The sequence below is a fragment of the Muntiacus reevesi genome, chromosome 1 (genome assembly GCF_963930625.1).
Source record: "Muntiacus reevesi chromosome 1, mMunRee1.1, whole genome shotgun sequence".
Lineage (NCBI taxonomy): Eukaryota > Metazoa > Chordata > Mammalia > Artiodactyla > Cervidae > Muntiacus > Muntiacus reevesi.
The window spans coordinates 72,790,264-72,811,715 of NC_089249.1; the positions used below are offsets into that span (position 1 = coordinate 72,790,264).

General features: G+C 54.6%; 1 protein-coding gene and 1 non-coding gene across 2 annotated transcripts; both read left to right on the forward strand.

The window, feature by feature from the left end:
* Positions 1-11,464: 11,464 nt before the first annotated feature.
* On the forward strand, positions 11,465-18,887 carry VSIG8 (V-set and immunoglobulin domain containing 8). Its single transcript, XM_065941745.1, has 9 exons — positions 11,465-11,513; positions 12,610-12,671; positions 13,623-13,749; positions 15,053-15,228; positions 15,761-15,962; positions 16,086-16,307; positions 17,038-17,157; positions 17,484-17,691; positions 18,605-18,887. Exons 1-9 carry the CDS (start codon positions 11,465-11,467, stop codon positions 18,885-18,887), a joined length of 1,449 nt encoding a protein of 482 aa, XP_065797817.1.
* Positions 18,888-20,594: 1,707 nt separating this feature from the next.
* Positions 20,595-20,758, forward strand: LOC136156521 (U1 spliceosomal RNA). The gene has a single exon (XR_010661061.1). It is a non-coding gene; the product is annotated as a U1 spliceosomal RNA (small nuclear RNA).
* Positions 20,759-21,452: the final 694 nt, after the last annotated feature.

The window sequence follows — 21,452 nt, forward strand, 5'->3', positions numbered from 1 at the left end:
GGGGAATGTGGCCGCTATGGACTAAATGAGGAGCAAAATAGGTTACGGGGGCCCTGGGCTGTGGGCAGTATGATGGTCGGAGACAGAAATGAAAGGATGCTCCCTCGTGGTCAACCCTGGTCACTTTGTCCTGGGGTCTCCTGGCTTTTTTTGTGACCCTCTGGCACGCTGTCATCATGTCCACTTTCAGCTCAGTCTTATCTCTGCTCCCACTCCGCGCCCAGCGCAGAGGCATTTCGTGGCAAGGAGCTAGAGATGCTGTCTCAGGGAGGGGCTGGGGCAAGGGCCGGGGAAGGAGGTGCCAGAGCTCTTACAGGTACATGCCCGTGACTCAGACCCTGAGTGTTGAGAGGGTGATGTTTGAGCCTGGGGCTCACCCTCCTGTGTCAGCCCTCTTCTGCCAGAGCCCTTTCAACTCTGGGCAGTGTCACCACGCAGGCACCGGCCCCGTCTCCCATCAGGGCACACCCTGCCTGCCCGGTCCCCTCACCTGACACAGATGTCCCCTCACCCAAGTGGCCGGCTCCCTTTAGCCCCCCTCGCTCCAACAAGTGGGGCTTCCCAAAGCCATCTTTCTCAGTGTTAGCTTGCCTCACTCTCCCTCAAAATATTCTTCATTCATTCATTCACTTGTCCATGTATCTCTGAGGGCCTGCCAGATGCTAGGTACATTTCCAGTGAAGTCAATTTCCAGTGAACACAGCGAACCTGGTTCCAATCACAGAGAGGCATCTCATCGGTGTCAGTCAATCTGCTCTTGCTTCCCACCAGATTTCTTGTATCTTTAGCAGAGTCTCAGTCTATTTAGAAGGACTTGATGATCAGGCTCCCATTCTGGGGCTGTGTACTAGCTTCCAGAGATGGAGCCAGTTCCCCATTTTTGTATGCCTTTGCGGGGAGAGGGCCTCCACCCAGCTCCCAGCTATGGCAACCTCCCTCCCCCTCAGTTTCACTTCTCCAATCCAGAGCCCGATCTCGTCTTCTTCGGCGGGTCCTACACTGAGAGGAGGCCGAGGACAGCTGCTGGGCGCATCCCGTGTGTTTACAACACCAGGTTATGAGAGCCTCGGGCAAGAGTCCTTTATTCATAGGACCCAGGGAGAGAGGGCAGGCTGCTTCCTGTGCTGCCTCTGCCTCTGCATCTTCCCCAGGCTTCTTCCTCACCATCCCCACCAGGGGAGACTGCTGTCCCCTTCCTCCCTGAATCAGACGGGCAGCCTCACCAGCTGCGTGGGGAAGAGGCTTTCTCACCTTCCCGGCTCAGCTCCCCTAAGTGCATCCCTCGTACCTAAAGAAGTTGACCTCTTCCTCCCCAGGGGTCTTGTATAGATGTGGTGCCCAGCCTTGGATGGGAGAGAGAGCCTGGCAATGCCACTGAGACGGCTGGCCAACTTGCTTAGGTTCTAAGGATTCCTTGTCGTTCAGTCGCCAACTCTCTGTGACCCCATGGACTGCAGCACTCCAGGCTCCTCTGTCCTCCACTATCTCCCAGAGTTTGCTCAAATTCATGTCAACTGAGCCAGTGATGCCATTCAACCATCTCATCCTCTGTGGCCCCCTCCTCCTCCAATCTTTCCCAGCATCAGGGTATTTTCTAATGAGTCAGCTCTTTGGACTGCAGTCAGATTTCCTTGTCATCCAAGGGACTCTCAAGAGTCTTCTCCAACACCACAATTTGAAAGCATCAATTCTTCAGCACTCAGCCTTTATGGTCCAACTCTAATATCCATACATGACTACTGGGAAACCTATAGCTTTGACTACCTGGACCTTTGCTGGCAAAGTGATGTTTCTGCTTTTTAATATGTGGTCTAGGTTTGTCATAGCTTTCCTTCAAAGGAGCAAGCATCTTTTAATTTTATGACTGCAGTCAACGTCTGCAGTGATTTTGGAGCCCAAGAAAAAAAAATCTGTCACTACTTCCACCTTTTCTCCTTCTATTTGCCATGACGTGATGGGACTGAATGCCATGATCTTAGTTTTCTTAATGCTGAATTTCAAGCCAGCATTCTCACCCTCCTCTTTCACCCGCAACAAAAGGTTCTTTAGTTCCTCTTCATTTTCTGCCATTAGAGTGGTGTCATCTGCGTATCTAAGGTTGTTAATATTTCTCCTGGCAATCTTGATTCCAGCCAGGCATTTCACATGATGTACTCTGCATATAAGTTAAATAAGCAGTGTGGCAATATACAGCCTTGTCCTACTCCTTTTCCAATTTTGAACCAGTTGTTTCATGTCCAGTTCTAACTGTTGCTTCTTGACCCGCATACAGTTTTCTCAGGAGAAAGATAAAATTCTTTAAGAATTTTCCACAGTTTGCTGTGATCCACAGAAAGGCTTTAGCAGTCAATGAAGCAGATGTTTTTCTGGAATTCCCTTGCTTTCTCCATGACCCAGTGAATGTTGCAATTTGATCTTTGGTTCTTCTGCTTCTTTGAAACCCAGCTTGTACATCTGAAAGTTTTCAGTTCAGGTACTGCTGAAGCCTGGCTTGAAAGGTTTTGAGCATAGCTTTGCGCCAATGCACTATGTGAAATGAGTGCAATTTGTACCATAGTTTGAACATTCTTTGGCGTTACCCTTCTTTGGGATTGGAATGAGAATTGACCTTTCCCAGTCCTGTGGCCACAGTTGAATTTTCCGAATTTGCTGACTTACTGAGTGCAGCACTTTTACCGCACAGTTAATAATACCTGCAGGGACCAGGGAGTGGGTCCTTATTTGTTCCAGGGGAGCTTCTTCTCAGTTAGAAAGGGCCTTGGGTGCCTGGAGTTTGCCCAGCTCCTTACCTGTGTCATCCAGCTCAGGGCTGGGAGGAACAAGCTCCCTTGGAGTGAAGGTCAAGAAGAAAGGGGCTTCTGTGCCCACTGCTAACTTCTGAGCCAGGTAGAGAAAAATGGTCCAATTTTGTGGGTTAAAAGCAAGACCAACACTTCCTCAGAACTCTTTGCAGGTGAAATGGAGCCAGAGTTGTGCTGTGCTGAGTCGCTCAGTCGTGTCCGACTCTTTGCGACCCCATGGACTATAACCCGCCAGGCTCCTCTGTCCATGGGGATTCTCCAGGCAAGAATACTGGAGTGGGTTGCCACGCCCTTCTCCATGGGATCTTCCCAACTCAGGGATCGAACCCAGGTCTCCTGAATTGCAGGCGGATACTTTACCATCTGAGCCACCAGGAAAGCCTGAAATTAGAGCCTGACAGATCCCAAAGCCTAAAAGTGAGACTGTCTTGACATGGCCTGGGGTGGGCAGCTAGAAGTTACGTGACTGGGGTTTGGCTTTGGAGATGGGAGAATATAGCCACCTCTGATCAAGTGAAGATAGTTTGGGGGAATATCTTAAGAGTTCTCCCCTCAGAGTTGTCCCCTCTAGGGATTCTCTGAGCTGGCCCATGATGTGAGAGAGGTTTGATTTCTTCTCTCAGGATAACTGAGAAGCCCCACACAGGCTTCTGCGGCTTCAGGACTGGCCTGAGTCATCCGCAGGAATCTAATCCCTAGAAGTGGAACATTCCTGACAGCCAGGCAGGCAGCTGTCATCTGAAGCCAGCTGGCTGCATTTGGTCACCTTTTATAAACCCTCCCACTTTCTCACTGAGGAATGGCAAGGGGGATAATCACAGGGAAAGGTTCCCTGGTGTTAAATGGGGGCTGGAGGGTTCAGGCTGCCTGATATGGTGGAAGAGCCAGCAAGGAACTGTAGTAAGCCCAGCTTGCAGGGGGGTGGGGGTGGGACACAGAGATAAAGAGAGAAAATTGAAAGTGTTTTGAAAGCATAATGGATCTCCCCCCACGGCTTCCCACCTGCCCCATTCAGGAACAACCAGCTGCAGACTTGCTGCTTGATGCCGGACTTTTGGGTGGGCAGTGTTTTCTCCTAGGGGGTGGCTTCAACTTTCCCTCCTAGGGCTCAGGGGTAGAAATGAACTCTGTGCACACCTCCAAGCTGCTGTATCAGCTTAGGGGTCTCTGGGAAGCTGTGAGATTCCAAGCTGTGGTTCAGTGTGGAGGAAATCTGGGGGTGAGTAAGAAGCGCTCATTGGTGCATCGTCTTTGTTGATGTACAGATGTTAGAACCTTTTAAGGAAAAAAAAAGTGCCCAAGCTGTTAACTTTGTTGTATGAGTACCTGATTGACTTTGAGTACCTGAATGACTGTGAGTACCAGCTCCCTTTCTTCTGAACCTCGGGTGTTTTGGTTCTTGCAACATCAGACTGGGCTGGTGCAGCCTGGAAAATCCAGTGGCTGGACGCCACGGTGGAGCACTGAGTCAGGCCTGTGGGCGGCTGCCTCCTGGGCACGTGTGCCGGGGCTCCCGGCTGGGCTCCATGCGCTCCCTGCCCGCGTGTGCCCACTGCCTGTGTCACGCTGCCCTGGCGCTGGGAGGCGGTCTCAGAACCTCTGCCCCTGCCGCCGAAGCAGCACCGAGGGGGCACGGCTTAGGGGCCAGCTCTGGTGGCTGAGCCAGGCCGTCGCTGACTCAGTGGGGCCCTGAGGTGTCCTGCAGTACCCCCTGGAAGCCTCAGCATCCCCATCAGCGACTCCGGCCACCTCTGGGCATTAACTGGTCTCAATAAAAGTAATTTGAGTAAGCTCAGATGAAAGGGGCTCAGGATATTTCAAAGCCAGTCAGGGCTTCTGGGGTGAGGAAGGGTGGCGGGTGTTGAGGTGACAGTCGGGGGGAGATGCTGGAGCCTCAGACAAGAAGTCTGGGCGGAGAGTCCATGGAGCGCCTCACTGTTTTCTCACCCATCCATCCCCACCGCTGCTCCCGGGGACCTAGGGGCCTTGGAGAGGACTGTGGGGGACGTGGCTTACTCCAGACCAGAGGTCTCTCTCACATTCTAGGCTGCTGCCAAGGTGACTTGCCCACCTTTCTCTCCCTCTCCCTCCCTCTGAGAGAGATCCTGGCAAATCACACCAAGGTTACCTGGAAGAAACTCATTTCCAACATCACAGAAATCTAGAGTCCCAGAAAAGACGAAGTTATTCTTGATTTGACTGACTTTAAATAGCTTAGACCTTCCCTCTGTCCTCACTCCCCAAGCTCCCGACCTCCCAGCCCTGCATTTCTTCCCACCTTCTCCAAGTCCTCTTGGGAGCAGGGTAGCCATCACCTCCCTGCGATTGGATGACTTGGAGACTGTGACAGGAATAGGGTCCCTGGAAAGAAGAGTCAAGGGGCTGAGTGGGAGTGGGGAGTTGGAGAAACTGCCCAGAGCTCATGAGTTTTTTGTACAGATCCTGGGAAAGACTGCTTTGTCCCTGGGGCTAGTGGGAGTGAGAACCAAATCGTGGAAGGTCAAGGCTGGAAACGACATCCAAGACTCTTTTATCCTGGAAACTTCTTTGTAAACTAATCAAATGGTTGGAGCATCTGAGCTTGCACACCCTAAGGGCTATTCATTACCTCATAAAGCGAAACCCAAACTGTCTTAGATCAACCCCAATGCTCAGAAAGTTCTTAACATGGAGTCAGCACATGTCTTTCTGACCATCCTCCGGGGTTCCTAGTTCTGCTTCTTGGGATCACATAAAACAAGTCCACGTTTTCTTCATGATGCCCCTTCAGATATCTCCTACCCCAGCTACTGTGCAGCCTGACCCCCTGGGGGGAAGTGTGTGGAGTTCTGGAACACAGTGTTCTTCTTCGGATTTGGTACGGGGAGAGAGAAGCGTGTTGGACGGAGGACGCGGGGAAACTGGGAAACCTTCCATTTATCCCCTGGGCCCGGCATATTGCTCTCCTGACAGTTCACACTCCCACCATCCCAGGCAGCCCTGGCCAAGCTCTGTTGCCTCTGAGCCCCACCCCCTGGCACCACCTCCTGCTTTCCCAGTGTCCAGGCAACAGGAAACAAACAGGGAGGGAAGAGTGAGGGCTGGTCGGAAGGGCTTAGTGGGGAAGGCCTTGCAGCAGACACACACCCAGCTTTGCTCTGCTACCTGAAAGCTCCCCACAGCTTCCCTGGCAGATTCCAGGAAAACAAGGCAAGCCTGGAAACCACTCAGGAGCAGTGGGCAAGGGGAACCACCGCTCCCTCTGGGGATGTGTGTTGGGCAATCCAGGTGGTAGAACCCAAGGCAAATTTTACTTCTACAAAGTAAAATTATACTTTACCAAAGTATAAATACTGATACTGAAGCTCAAAGTCCCATTGGACATGTGGGGTAATCATCACAAGGTCTCTCTCTCTCCACATGCAAACATACACGGTCCAGGATGATCCGTCTTCGTTGCCTGGTTTATCCTGGGAGTCTGGCTCTGACCCCAGGGGGCACTCGGGCAGATAGGGTAGAAGGTCTCCAGAGGTTCAGTTCTCAAGGATCATGCCTTCTCACTCCAAAAATACCATCAGCTGTCTTTTCCAACTTCACTCTCTTCTCTGCCGTGTCTGCCAGGGCTCTGGTTTATTTTTCAATGACTGAAATACTCTGCCGGCCACCTCTTTCCATTCTCAGACAAACCAAGCACATCCTTAGTTATCTTTCAGATCGGCGTTAAAAGGTCATTTCCACCATGCCAGGAGGTCTTGCCACATATGATGGGAGGTCATCAGCCTGTGATAGAAGCTGGTGCCCCTTCCTTTATCTGTCTCCCCCTCCAGACTGAGCACTCTAGAAGACATAATTTTGTTAACTGTTGCTTCCCCAGGGCCTAGCCACTAGGCCCAGCTGGTTTGTTGAACGGATGAAGGTTCTGCAAGAAATGGTTGATCTCGTTGAGGTGAGTTCTCTTTTATCCTTGAGGTCTCTTAATTCTTCTTCAGGTTTGTCATCAGGGATTCACATAGTCTTTCAAAGTGAATTCTTCTTTCCCCCACTGTTTCCTTGATTACAATCCAGTTTATAGCGTTTAAGCAGTCTCACTTTGCTAAGATACTTTGCTGATAAAGTAGGTTAGACCACTCCTTTCAGCGATGGGGACAATTTCGGGGCTGTCTGCTCTTCTGACTCTGGGTCAGCTCCAGGATGTCTCCTGCTGGCAGAAATCTGGGTGTATCCAGGCTCCCTCCCTGGGTCCCTGTTCTTCTGAAGTGGATGAGCAGGAATCACTGAGCCTTGGGAAGCCTGAACTGAGGCGTAAGGAGACCCTGGGTGTCACATCTCAGAAACTCTTGCCCACTAGCCATGATGGGGGCCTCAGTGTCTAAACCCTAATTTTGTTCCTGAAACTGAACCTCACGTGTGGATCTTATCCTCCTCTCTCTGTGCTCGGTCGCTCAGTCGTGCCCGACTCTGTGTGACCCCATGGACTGTAGCCCGCCAGGCTCCTCCGTCCACCGGATTCTCCAGGCAAGAGTACTGCAGGGGTTGCCATTTCTCCTTCAGGGGATCTTCCCGACCCATCGACTGAACGTGCATCTCCGGTGTCTCTTGCATTGGCAGGGGGAATCTTTACCGCTGAGCCACCTGGGAAGCCTTTTCTAAACTGTTTAACTCTTCCCTGTCTGAACTCGACATGCTCCCATCACAGCACCTCTACCACCTCTGTGCACCTCCATTCTTCTCGTCCAAGCAGGACCTCACCTGGTGGATCTCCGACACCAAACCTTCACTGAGAGCTGGGCGGAAAGGCAGTCACCGCTGGGGTTCCCGGGCTTCTCTGTGACTGCGTACCAGGCGCCTCTGTCTGCCCCCTCTGAGCGTGAGACTGTCTGTCCCATGGCTCTCCTGCCACCAGACCCTGTCCTCAGAGGTTTTCTCTGCTCAGCACTCCCAGGGCTACTCTTTGCTCCCTGGATGTCACAGGGGTGAGCCTGGGCCCTGGAGGGGAGATGCGGAGCTTGAAGCTGAGCCTAGGAGGCCTGCGGGGAGGGGTTGGGGATAGGTCCAGGCAGATGAGGGGGAGCGCCTGTCCCTCCCCACAATGTTCTAGGGTTGGGTTGCCCCTCCTCTTAGAAGCAGCCTCTGGGCCTCTCTAGGTCCTTGTCCTGCCTCTTCTCGCTGCCTCTGTACTCCTGTTCACGCCTTTCCAAGTTTTTGTCTTTGAGTTTCTGTTTCTGCCTTAGAAGAGAAGCAAGTACAACCCAGTCTGGTGGGGTGTGTGTGTGTGCGCGCACAATAGAGGTGCCATTCTCCCCCAGGGAGCTACGGATTTCTCAAAGAAAAACAAGGGGACCTTTTGGAAATCGGGGTGCTCTGTTCCAGATTGTAGCCTGGATCCTCTGCCTCCTGTCCCTCTCTCAACTTCTGGATGGGCCACCTGGATGGCATCTGTGTTCCCTGCCCCCTTACTAACCACTGCCTCTCCCAATCTCTCTCCCTCTCTATGGGGGCACACAGGGAATCCCAATATGTCCCTGGATCTGCCCAGACCTTTATAGGACCTGAAAAGGAAGTGGGTGGGGCAACGGGATGTTTGGGGTGGAGACTGGTGGGGAAAAGGGAGGGAAGAGTTGGGGGAGGGGGCCTCCTCCCCCAGGATGAAAGTCACAGAGAATGGAGGGCTGTGAGCTGGTCCCAGAGGGAGGGGCTATGGGCTGGACTTGTGCTTTGAAAATTGAGCAGATACCCCAGTGCTACCACTCCAACACCACCCCTCAAAACCCCTGTAGGGCTCAGGGTGCCAGGCAGGAATGCCGACAGCTTCTTTTATGGGCCCCAGATTGCAAGGAGGTGGCAATTAGCCCTCAGTGGGTCAAAGGGTAACAACAATGTGTCCTGCCTTTTGAGACTTTGAGGAGCCCCTGCATGGAGACCTCAAAAGTGGCTGTTCTCCCAGGAGCATCTAGGTCCTTGGTCTCCCCCAGTGCCCATCTCCTCGAGTTCAAAACCAGGAACACCCTCACCCAAGTAAAATTGCCTCTGACAGACCCTATTGTCCAGTTCCATTTGGTGTCAGAGCCCCACTCCCTGATATAACTTCCTGCATCCCCTCCCCAAACGCCCTTCTGGGAGCTTGACCAGATGGTGAGCTTAGGTCATGGAGCAGAATTTAAGAGGTTGTATTTCTTATGGGGTTCAGTTGCTTTATATCTTTCAGATGGGTGTGCATGTATTTAGAACTCTTTCCAAAATTTTGAAACCCCGATGAACATGTGCCACTGGTATTCTCCCAGAAGAAAGGAATGAAAATTCTAGCCAAAGTTAGATTTAATGAATGGAGGCTGAGGTCTTTCTATATCATAAATACAACCTCATTTTTGGTCCCCATGAACCCTCTGTCCATGTAACTTTAACCCAAGTTTTAACTCTAACCACAACCTATTCTAACTCAAATCCCAAACTCAAGTCTAACCCAGCTGTAAATCCAATGCTAAATTAAGCTCAAGCCTGCCTTCGATTGTATTCCCAGGTAAATCTGTAAATGAAACTAAAACCCTGTTCCTTATCAAAACACGAATCCCAGCCATAAAGCCTAGCCTCAGTTCTAGCTGTAGTTCTATCCTTAATCTCAATGTTAACTCTCATCCCAAACTCAAATCTGACCTCAACCTCATTCATCATTTCACCTAACCTCAACCTTAATCTCAGCTCCAGTCTTCTCTCCAACTCCAACAGTAGCTAAAATTCAGAATCAGTAGTTGAACTCCAGCCCTACATTTCAGTCTAAAGGAGTCACAATCTTACTCCTCTCTTTTCAGACTCCCTCTTCCTGGCCCCACCTGTTCACCCCTCCACCTATCACTGACTTTGCCCACGGGTGGGTCTAGTAACCCACAGGGTCACTGTGCCCTTTTCTTGGTTCACTCTGGACAGACAGTCAGGATGCCTGCTTGTTCTCCACTTAGGCCCTAGCAGCATCACCTAGACTGAATCTTCGTGTTTTTCCACACCTCTGTTTCCCCATCTGTAAAGTGGGAGTAATGATTGGTGCTCTCCAGAGTGTGCAGGCCAATCCCATAATCCTTAAAGTGAATAAGGAAATACGGACATTTACAGTGTACAGCTCGTGGGCTCCGGAGCACCCTGTTATTGTTGGGAGTGCAGCGGGGGGGCTGGAAAGAAGAGATTCCCGCGTGGACTCCTTGTGCTTCCTTATTGCTCTGTCTTGTTTTTCCCAGAGGGGTGGGCCCTGGCAGCGTCCTGAGCCCGGGTTCTCTCTCCAAGACTCTTCCCCATTCCCTTCCTGGGCCCCTGTCAGCGATGGGGCAGGACCCTTAAGGCTTTGGAGAGGGCTGAATTGTTGAATAAAGCCACTCATGGTTGGGCCCCTACCACTGTGTATGGGGCAGCCCTGGAGCCTGCGGAGGCCCAAGGCCTGTTCTGGGACCCCCCCGCTCTGCCGCCCCGGGACCAGTGAGCAAGGGCTGGCCCTCCGTTTTCTCCCCCTGCCCAGCAGGCCTTCTCATCCCAGCTCCAACCTGCCTGGAGAGGTGGGGGCTTGGTCACCCTGATGGCCGTCCATGTCAGGAGGGTCCCTGGTCTCCCTGGGCACAGAAGCAAGGGCACCATTCGATCCCTAAAAGAAGGGTGTACAGGGGGCTTGCGACTCCTCGACACTCTGGGGAGGGGTGTACAGATACAAACGCACGCCCCTTCCCCTGCCTTCCTGGCGCGCATTTCCCCAGCAGCCCCTCACCCGCCCGGCCGCTCACCCCACGCCCTCTACACCCCCGGGCCCTCTCCTCTCAGGCCTCACTGAACTGGTTTTAGTTGAGTGTGGGAGGTGGGGGGCTGGATCCCCGTAACACACCTGGTCCTGCAGGGGCTCCCTGCACCTGGGGTGACCTTGCCTCAGGTATGGGTGCAGGGCACAGATCCAGAGGGGGCAGCCAGGGTGAGACCCCTTCCCTCCTGCTCTCGGCTCTGGAGGCCTGACACCCTTTGAGATTCTGGGTCCCTTTCATCTGGGGCCTCTCCTCCAGTGCCTCCCCTTCCCTGGTTCCCTTTCCCGCAGGTCATGGCCTGGGTGGGAGGGGGTCTGCAGGGTCAGGGAACGAGGAGGGGGTGGGATTTGGAACCCTGCGTGTCAGACACAGTTGCCCTGGGGTCAGCGCCAGCCTTCAGCTCCTGGTCACCCCTCCATCCCCAGCCTGGCTTCCCCTTCCTCGTCTCCATTTCCCTGAGGGAAGAGGCAACAAATGAGTGGTGAGGGGTGCTCCGTGGACGCCGTAAAATTGGGCGACTGTTGTCACCCCGAGGGATGGGGCCAGGAGGAAGTGGAAGTTTAACAGGTGCCTAATTACAAGTCCCGCTGGCCGCCCTGCGCCTCTCTCAGGTTAGGGAAGAGCTTGGGGAAGGGCTGGGTGATGCCTGGGTAGGCCACTCTTTGTCACCCTGCTAATTAGGGCGCCTGGGACTCCTCCCCAAGGCGGGGACCAGGCCCCCTCCCTCCTGTAGAAATAACTCCGGCTGCTCCCCAGCAGGGCACTTGCTGCACCCTCCTGCCACCCCCGGGCAGCGTCTGGGCCCTCCGCTCCCCTTCCCTCCACCTGTCCCCACACACCCACAGCCGCCGGCCTGCAGCCACCGGCCCTAGGGATCCCAGCCCAGGCGGAGGAAGCACCGAACCTAGAGACATGGGAGTCCGAGGAGCATTCCACCTCCTGCTCGTGTGCCTGAGCCCAGGTATGGGGCTGGGCAGGGGCGGGATGCCCAGCTGATGCCGCATGCACAGGAGAAAGGCAGTGAGGGGCGCACAGAGGAGCCTGGAAGGTGCGCTCGGGTTCCCTGGCAGGGTGCTGCCCACTCTCGCCCTGCTGGGCTGGGGTGTGGACACTGCCAAGGGGACCTCTCCCCAGGACAGCTCTGCACTTGAAGGCTTGGGGCATGTGTTCTTGGATGTCTCTTCGTTGTGTCTGTGAACCTGTGGGGCTCACACACGTTCGTACTTGCTGCAAATGGGAGCATAGGGCTCCCCGGGAGTTACTATGGGAACTGGGGGTGGGGGCTGAGGAGGAGCCTGGAAAGATCCCCTTTCCATTGGTCTGTGTGCTATTCCCAGTGGGAGGGCCTCTCTCCCACCCCACTGGCCTGGAGAGGGCAGAGCCTCAGGCTGGTGAATGAATGGGCTGCTTCCAGCAGGACTGGGCCCCTGCGCTGTGAGAGCGCCAGGGTAGCCCCCAGCCCCTCCAGCGTGAGCCTGGGGAGGGTGGGGAAGGTGACTCCCAGAGCCCCCTCCCTGGGACACGCCTGGAGGGCAGGGCTCCGGACTCGACATCGAGGCTGCCAGCCCAGGACGGGGCAAGTCCTAGCAGGAGCCCATCTGTGTGGGCATCGGTGGACATGGCTGAGATGCTCTCGGGGGTCAGGATGCAGGCTGAGGGGGCACAGGGGAGGAGCTCAGGGAGGGGGGAGCATGTGAGTGACTGCCTTTCTGCAACACCTGCAACACCTTCTCCGTCTGGTGGGAGCTGGCCTGGCAGAGCTTACTGTGGAAGCTGTGCTGTGGGGACCTGGCACATCTCTCTGTGTTGTGTGTATACCTTTTGTGGGGGCCGCCGTTTCTCCCCTCCCTTCCCTTCTCCCCCTTCATCTGCAGAAGGAGGGTTCATGGCTCTGGAAGCAGCTTACATTCACTAAGGACTTATAAGCTGAGAGTAGACCCGGCTATTGAGGCATCTGCCCTCTTCCTTGGCAAGCCTGTTGTGATTTCCCTGCTCCTCCTCCGAGTCTCTGCACCCAACTCTCACTCCTTCACTCTGGTCTTCTTCCCTCCCCCCAGCTTCTCTCTCTGCTCACATTCCCTGGAGGTACTTCCTTAGCACCACAGCAAGAGGAGTGAAGGTGAGATACCAGGAATGACTTCCCCAGGAGAGCAAGAGGGTGCAGAAAGGCTGGGAGGAGGTTGAGCGAGATTTAGGGAGACTAAAAGGCTAGGGTGAGGCTCCCTGACCTGGGACAAAGGCAGACACTCAGCCTAGGGCAGGGTGGAGACATTCTCTTTCAGCCCATCCCTCCCTCCCAAGCCCCCTGCCCAGAATACTTACCCTCCTGCTGGCTCCCAGGGTGTGGAGAGTATTCTCTGGTTGGTTGCTTTCGACAGTCCTTCCCCAGGGTGGAGTTCTGGCTCATCTTTGGCTTGCCTGGTGCCAGCCCAGGACCTGGCAGGTGGTGTTAGGATCCTTATCTCGGGAGTGGGCTGGTGTTAGCAAGGCCTGGGGCTAGGGAAGGCATCACCAGTCCCGTTAGAGCCCCGGCAGCAGCAGGGAGTCTGCCTGCTCTGGGTTACCCTGGAGGCTTTAGCAGGGGTGGGGGCGGGTTCAGGGCACGGCTGATGGCCCAGCTGGGATCCTGAGGGGCAGGTTCAGTGGTGCCTGCGGTGCTGGTGCTGCGGATGTCGAAAGGGCGCCTGCTGGCTCTCTAAGAACCAGACTAAGCTTCTGTAGCTTAGTCTTGAATGAATGCACATGGGGGATTGCCAGTGTATGCAGTGGGTGTTTCTTCTGGATTAATATGTACCTGTATTTGTGTGTAGTTGTGGGTCTGTACGGCTATGTGTCTGTGTGGATCTGACAGTGTCTGTGCGTATAGGAAGGTGGGACTCCATAGGTAGCTATCTGCATTTTGAAGGCGTATAAAAGTGTGTCCATGTGTTGATCTCTCTGGCTGTGACAGTGTGTAATCGTGTGTGTGTGGGATGCTCTCTAAGCATGCAGGTGGTCCTGGGAGAGAGCCAGAGAAGGGCAAGAGCAGGATGGGCAACCGAGACGCCAAAGGACTCGCTGATTCTTGCAGAGTGAGCCAGGCTGGCAAGGGGCCGAGGGCAAGGGGGAGGCCGGAGCCGGAGGCAGCACGCTGCCCGCTCAGCCAGGGTTGGGGCCCTTTGGGCACCGCTCCCCACCCCCCAACATCGTGTTCCTCTGTAGGTCCAACCGGTTGGGGCTAGCACCTGCCTGGGGCTTCAGGGGAGGGAGGGAGAGACCAGTCCTGAGCTTTCAGATCCTGGCTCCTCACCCCGGGCTGACTCAGTGAGGCTGGGGTTGGTAGAGTGGGAGTGGCCCCCAGTGGAGCGAGCCTGTGAAGGCGGCGGTTCCTGAGCCACACGATCACGCAGGGGGCAGGACGCAGAGCACACAATGCCACATGCCTTCATGCAAGGCTCACCCGTCTTGTGCTACAGACGACTGCGGCCAAGGCCTCAGCACCACCATTCACGGTCACACACGGGTGCAGCCAGGCTCCTGGCCACAGCTGCACATCGGCACTCACAACACTCAGAGCACTTCCACAGCCAGGCACACACTGTCACACAGGCACACAGCCACAGACATGAACTGGCATACATAGACACGCAGAGACTACCCATTCTTCTGCTCCTTGGGCCGGAAAGAGACTCCGGAGGTCATGGTGTCCATCCTCCTGCCTCTGGACATGACCACTTCACTTGGTCCAGACAGAAGTGGCTTTTAACCAGCCAGTCACTTCCATCAGAGCATTTAACAGCTCGACGTCCTCCAATGCCTCCACACACAGGCATGCGCTCACACCCACAGGGACTGTCATGTAAATATAGAAGCAGACACTCTACCTAGTCACGTGCATAAATCTCCCTACAGTACGCATAAGCAGCCACAAACACTCAGAAACACACAATGTACATATGTGAACATATCCACACATGCATATATAATCATGCACACATACAAGCATTCATATTTTATTTTAAAATTTTAGTTTGTTCCTTTTGACTGTGCTGGGTCTTCACTGCAGAACACGGGCTTTTTTGAGCTGTGGCGCATAGACTCAAGAGTGTGTTGGCTCAATAGTTGTGGTGGGTGGGCTCAGCTGCCTCACGGGGTGTAGGATCTCAGTTCCTTGACCAGAAATCGCACTCATATCCCCTGCATTGGAGGGCGAATTCTTAACCACTGAACCACCAGAGAAGTCCCATATACAAGCATTCTTAACAACTATATATATACAATATACAAACAGTACAGTTGCAATTCTACACAGTTACAGAATACAGACATGCTAACACAAGTCGGCACAGATATGCCACGATCAAATCATGCACACTCTGAGAGCAGGCCCTACTCCCTGAGGAACCCCCACTGAGGCCCGGGCCGCCACTGACAAGGCATGGTGAAGAGAAGGGGGCTGCAGCCGATCACCCGAGCCCCAGGCCCGCTCCCCTTACCCCGTCTGGCCTGCTTGTGTCCTAGCGCTGCTGTCTGCTGTACGGATCAATGGGGATGGCCAGGAGATCCTGTACCTGGCGGAAGGTGACAATGTGAGGCTAGGCTGCCCCTACATTCTGGACCCTGAGGACTACGGTCCTAACGGGCTGGACATCGAGTGGACGCAGGTCAACTCAGACCCCTCACATCGGGAGAATGTGGTAAGTGCTGGGTACGTGATTCCCCTTACTCCACACTTCACAGTATTTACTTGTTGGGCAGCTAGCACACTGCAGGGCAAATAAGAAAACCAAGCCCTTGAACTTTCCCCAAGGCTTCTCAGGGAATGGGGCAATGGGGAGGAGCTGTGCAATTTCCAATCAAGCCAGTCAGTCAGGCCACCTCCTCACCCCTCCAAAAGGAAGACGGGCACTGTCCTGGCCTGACCTTATACTTCCAGCTCAGACAGTCTTTGATTGAGTATCATCCAGCTTCTGTGTGTGCCTGTGGCTTTATTCATCTCATCCCATTTAATCCTCACGTGCCTCTGGGAGGTAGCTATTAGGCAGAGTGCCTGATTTCAAATGATCTCACACATTCTGTTAAAAGTCAGTGGATCAGGCATTATCATTCCTGTTTTTCATCCAAGAAAGCTGAGTCTCAGGGAAGTTCGGTGAATTGCCCAGACAGTCAATCCACAAGGGCTTCCTTGGCTCTGCCTGTCTCACCATCTCTGCTTTCTTCTCTTCACAGTTCCTTAGTTACCAGGACAAGAGGATCAACCATGGCAACCTCCCCCACCTGCAGCAGAGGGTCCGTTTTGCAGCCTCAGACCCCAGCCAGTACGATGCCTCGATTACCCTTTCGAACCTACAAGTCTCAGACACAGCCACCTATGAGTGCCGGGTGAAGAAGACCACCACGGCCACCCGGAGGGTCATCATCACTGTCCAAGGTATGAGCAGACTCCTCTGGGATCCCCTTCCCCAGACTTCAGAATCAATGGTGGCTTGGCCACCCTGAGCCTGGCTCTGCCTCTTGGCTGGGCCCTGGCTCACAACTACCCTCTCCCCTGTAGCACGGCCTGCGGTGCCCTTGTGCTGGTCTGAGGGCCACTTTACACATGGCAATGATGTGGTGCTGAAGTGCTTTGCCAATGGGGGCAGCCCACCTCTCACCTACAAGTGGGCCAAGATCAGCGGGCACACTCACCCCTACCGTGCTGGGTCCTACCATTCTCAACACAGCTTCCACTCTGAGCTCTCCTACCAGGAGTCCTTCCACAGCTCCATCAGTCAAGGTGAGGGGGCCTTGTAAGAGGGGAAGATGGGGATGCTGGGTCCTGCTGGGGCTTCCCTAGGTCCTCAGCAGCACCAATTGTGAGAGACTCCTCCTCTGACCTGTTCCAGAAGCTGCTATAGAGGGAGGAAGAGAAGGCAAAAGGGGAGAGTCAGTCGAAAGCAGTATGACTAATTTGGAAAGAGCATGGTTTCGGATAGAGCTGGGTTTGCATCCTGGCTGGACCATGACTGGCAGCAAGGCTCAGGCAAGTGGCTTGACCTCTGTGTGCCTTGGTTTCATTCTACAGTACATGAAAAGGGAAATAAGGACTATCCTCCAAGGGCATGTGAGAATTAAATAGGATGAGGTGTGTAAAGATGCTGGCACAGAGAGATGCTGACTGGTACTCACAATCAAAGACGATCAGAGCTGGAAGGAACCTTAGAATTCCTCTGGTCTAACCCGGTCCTCACTGTACAAATGAGGAGACCGAGGATCAGGGAGGGGGCATATTTCCCTAAGGTCATAGAGTGAAATCAAGGTCTCTTTCCTGTTGCTGGGAAAGGGGCCTTCCTTGCCTCTCTTTCAGCAGGGGAAGGTGACTCACCTGGACACAGCGGGGTGGACTTGTGTGTGTACACACACCCTCCTTCCATGAGCCATCCCGCAGTGGTCTAGGGTGGGGTGAAGCTCTCAAAGACCGGGCCCCTTGGCCTCACCACTGCCCTCTGATGCTCCTTCAGTTTCAGGCCTGAACAACGGTGACCTAGTGTTGAAGGACATCTCCTACAAGGATGATGGGTTGTACCAGTGCACAGTGGCCAACCATGTGGGTTACAGTGTGTGCGTGGTGGAGGTGAAGGTCTCAGGTGGGTGCAGGGAACGGCCCCTCGGCTGGGAGGTTTGGACGGGAGGAACCTGGGCTGTACTTTCGAGTCTCAGCAGGCTCAGCCTTATGGGTCTCATCAGTGCATGTAGCTCTGCCAAGGTCAGCCCGGGAGCCCTGGGAGAAACATGCAAATATGAGGAGTTTACTTGCCTCTCCCCATATATTCCTCACTGTGTGTCCAAGGGCCCTGAGACCCCCTGGGTCCCCTATTCTTTTTCACACAGAAGCCCTGTGCTTGCCACGCCGGGTTAGCCAAGCACCGGCCAGGCTGCAGAAAGCCTGACTAGTCTCCACTTTTCTCCCCAGACACCCGGCGCATAGGAATCATCATCGGCGCAGTGCTGGGCTCTTTGCTCGCGCTGGGCTGCCTCTTGGTGGGCATCTGGGGGCTCATCTGCTGCTGCTGCGGGGGCGCCGGGGTCGGCGGCGGCTCCCGCGGTCCCTTCGGCTACGGCGGCGGGGTCGGCGGCGGGGTCGGCGGAGGGGCCTGCGGCGACTTGTCTAATGAGATCAGGTAAAACCTGATGCATGCTGCATGCTGCTGCGCGCAGGGGACCGGCGCCCTGCTCCCTCTCACCCCTGCCTGCCACCGGCCGGCTGGGACCCCCACCCCCACCCTGCCTACCATCGCCACGGAGTGCTGGGACCACAGCATGTCAACCGGCCCCTCATCGCATGGCTTTTCTCTTTCCCCTTCCCCTGCCAGTCCTCTTCTGCTCTCCTGCCCTCCATCTCCCTCGCGTCTTTGCACCTCTCTTGTCTTGTCTAGACTGTAAGCTCCTGGAGGGCAGGGCCTGTATTTATTTTTTCACTTTTCCCTTGTATCGCGCCGGTGAGAATTCTTGGACATGCTTACTTAAGAAGAGTTCATTAATACTAAGAATAGTGCTAATAACTTATATTAGGAACAAACTAGAAATAAAAACAGAACAAGCCTAGTAGTGCTAATGATTGCAATGCCCTGGGGATGGAGAGAAAGATGGAGAAGATTAAGAGAGGAGAGGCGAGAAGAGAAGGAGAGAGCTGGCAAGGTCAGGATTAAGGAAGGAAAGAAGGTCAGGGAAAGCAGCTCCTTCTGGATCTCCAAGGTTCCCTTTCTGTCAGAGCCGGTGGTTCTGCGAAAACCTCAGAAGGGGACAGGAGGGCGCCTAGAGGGGGCGGCCTGCCCTGCCGTGGGCTGTCCGGACACGTGTGGACCAGCCCCGTCCGGAGGAGGATGGGGACGGTGGCTCCGGGAGCGCTGCGGTGCCGCGGGTCCAGGAAGGGGCAGGGAGGAGAGTAGGTCGAGGCTGAGGCTGAGAGGCGAGGGGAGGCGGAGGGAGGCGCGGGAGACGAGAGACTGCCAAGAGCCCCCGGCTCTGCCCAGGCCGTGCCCACGCCGCGCCGCGGAGGAGCCCGCTCACCCGCCCGCCTGTTGTTTTCCACAGAGAGGACGCCGTGGCGCCCGGGTGCAAGGCCAGCGGGCGCGGCAGCCGCGTCACCCACCTCCTGGGGTACCCGACGCAGAACGTCAGCCGCTCCCTGCGCCGCAAGTACGCGCCTCCGCCCTGCGGCGGCCCGGAGGGCGTGGCCCTGGCGCCCCGCCCCGCCCCCGCGGCCGCCGCCTGCGAAGCGGGCCCCTCCCCGGTCTACGTCCAGGTCAAGAGCGCCGAGCCCGCCAGCAGCGCCGCCGAGGGGCCGCTGCAGAGCAAGGACGGCCTCCTGGTGTGAGCGCGCCGCGCTGGGCTGCGCCCCGGCTGGGAGGGGGGCGCGGGGCTCTCTGCTCGCAGCTGGGGACGCGCTCGGGCCGGCGCCGACCTCGGCTGCTCCCGGCCGCGCGGCGGCTGGGGGCTGAGGACGTTTCCCTCGGGAACTGAGTCGAGCGGCTGAGCCTCCTCCTGTAAACGTGGGAGAGGGCGGGAGAAGGCAGAGAAAGGTCATCCGGGGCCTCTCCTCATCCTCGGAGCCCCATGCTCGTGGAGAGGGAGAGAGGAGGAAGTGTCTGAGAGCGCAGGAGGCCGGAGGCCGGTGTCCCCAGCCAAGGCAGAGAGCCCCGGGGGCTGGGTCGGTGGGGATCTGGACTGAATTGTGAGTGTGAGATCTGAGCTCCGAGGCGGCAGTGTTAGCACAATAAAGAAAATGTAAGATTCGAGACTGAGGTGGCTGTGGTTCCACGGAGGTTTGGGCGTGGGGTCAGGGTGGTGGGCCGTGCTCAGGGGTAGGGGAGAGGTCGTTGCTTCCTGTTGTCCAGCATCATTTCCTCACCATTTCCCCCTTCCCCTCCTTGATCGGGAGCCAGAGCTGGAAGGGGCTGTCTATTCCTACCTTTCCCTGGGCAGAGGGAGAAACTGAGACTCTTCAGGTTCGATTTTCAATCCAGAATCCCGCTTTTCTCTTTTATTCCAGAAATCAAAAGAGGAAACAAGGAACTGTCAGGCATGACCACTCTTTCTTCCTTCTCCTCTCACCTACCAAATCCTGACTCCCTGATCTCTCCCAGATGTATGCCATCCTTCTCAGCAACTAGGAAAGTTTTCGGAGTCCTACTCTGGGGTAGAAAAAATAAATTCATCTAACCTAGTCCCCTTTTTAATGGAAAGGGGATTGACTTTTTATTGGGCACCCTCTGAATGCCAGGTCATTTCTGATATTTAGTCTTATTTAATCCTGTGAGGTGTAGTATCCCATTATATAGATGAAGCAACTGAGGCTCAGAGGTATTCAGTATCTTAACCAAGATCACAGGTAATAACAGGTTTTGGTCCAGGTGTGTTTGACTCTCAGACATCGTGCTCTTTCCCTGACATTTAAATTCCTTCTTCTACATTCCTGACAAAAGATATTTCAACATCTTCTCGAATACCTGCAGTGGCACCTCCCAAATCAGTCCATTTGGCCTCTGCCTGTCAGAGGTATCTTTCTCCTGTTGAACTCAAATTGGGTCCCCACATCGTTTTTATCCCTTGGCCCAAGTGCTACTCTTAGTGAGCCCTAAGCATCACAGTCTCAATTCAGCTGCCCCTAATGGACCAAGTGGCCGTGCTCCATACTGGATGACTGCAGCAGGAACACAACTGAACCTGTGCCTGGTTTAGGGGTGGAGGCTCTTCTGAGGAGCATAGTACTTCAAGGTCACTCTGCTCTACCTGCTTCTGCCCAGCTGCCTGCCTCTTGAGAGCATAGCACTTCCTTTTCTCTTTTTTGGCTCCTTTTTTCTTAAGGAGAAGCTGGGCTCCTGAAGTTTTTCTGTTTCTACCCTGTGGCCATGTGAAGTGTGGGGGATGGATGGACCTCAGAGTTTGTTGATAGAGGAAGCCCTGAAACCTTGCTTGGTTGTATGTGACTAGGAAACCCTTCTTGTTGGCTTGGGTACTTGCGAAAGGGTGATGGCATCTCTGGTTCTGCCTTGATAGAGTTTGGGAAGAGAAAGGAGAGGTGATACTTACCTGGCAGGGGAGACACCATGATCTCGAAGGTGGTTTTCCCAGGGCAAGGCTCATCCATTGCACTCTGGATGTGCTGCCCCTGTGATTTACTCAAATGTGGGAAACTCGATTGCATAATTTGTGCTAGTGGGCCGACTGCATTCACACTTTCTCCTGAAGAAAAACAAAAGAAAGGAGAGGTGGTGGTGGAACAGAGGGAGCCAGGGAGAGATGTCTTAGAGTGGGAGTGGGGGGTGGAGGGTGGGGGTTGGGGGGAGGTGGGGATTCTTGAGGATGGATGGGGACACAGTGGGAGGGAGCAAGGGGACTAAGTGAGGGGAGCAGAGAACTGCAGGAATCATCCCTCCCTCATTCATTTGGAGACATTTAACAGCACCTATAGGATGATTTGTTCATAGAGAGAACTTCAGTAGGATGCTGGGCCTGGCACATGTTTGCCCTAAGGCTGGGGATTGAATCGGGTTACTTGGGGAGGGCTCTCCCAGTCTGAAACCCTCCAGCTCAGCTCCCTACAAGGAAGTGAGGTACGAGGCAGCCAGCTGTGCAGGTTGTGTTGAATGACATCATCTTCCCCATTCCAGGAACCAGGGAGCCATGCTCAGACTTAGCCTTCCTTTGAAGGGTGAGGACAACAAGGTGCTGGCAAGAAAAGCTCATTAAGAAGCAGTAAGAGATTTTAGAGAGACTTTGGAAACAACTTTCGGCAGGGTGACTCAACAGGGAAGCCCAGGAAGTTCCTAAATCCCTAAATAAATGATCACTGCACTCATCATCTCTGAGTGAGAAAGGATGGGAGTTTCTGCTCTGAAGGTTTTGCTTCAGGGACACCTTGGGCTTTTTCGTTTCTCCT

Bases quoted from the DNA above. Each gene is read 5' to 3' on its own strand.
- VSIG8 (XM_065941745.1), top strand. From the start codon at position 11,465: ATGGGAGTCCGAGGAGCATTCCACCTCCTGCTCGTGTGCCTGAGCCCA. The intron at 15,229-15,760 runs GTAAGTGCTGGG...TTCTCTTCACAG, and splicing joins CCTCACATCGGGAGAATGTG to TTCCTTAGTTACCAGGACAA. The intron at 16,308-17,037 runs GTGAGGGGGCCT...CTTCAGTTTCAG, and splicing joins CCACAGCTCCATCAGTCAAG to GCCTGAACAACGGTGACCTA.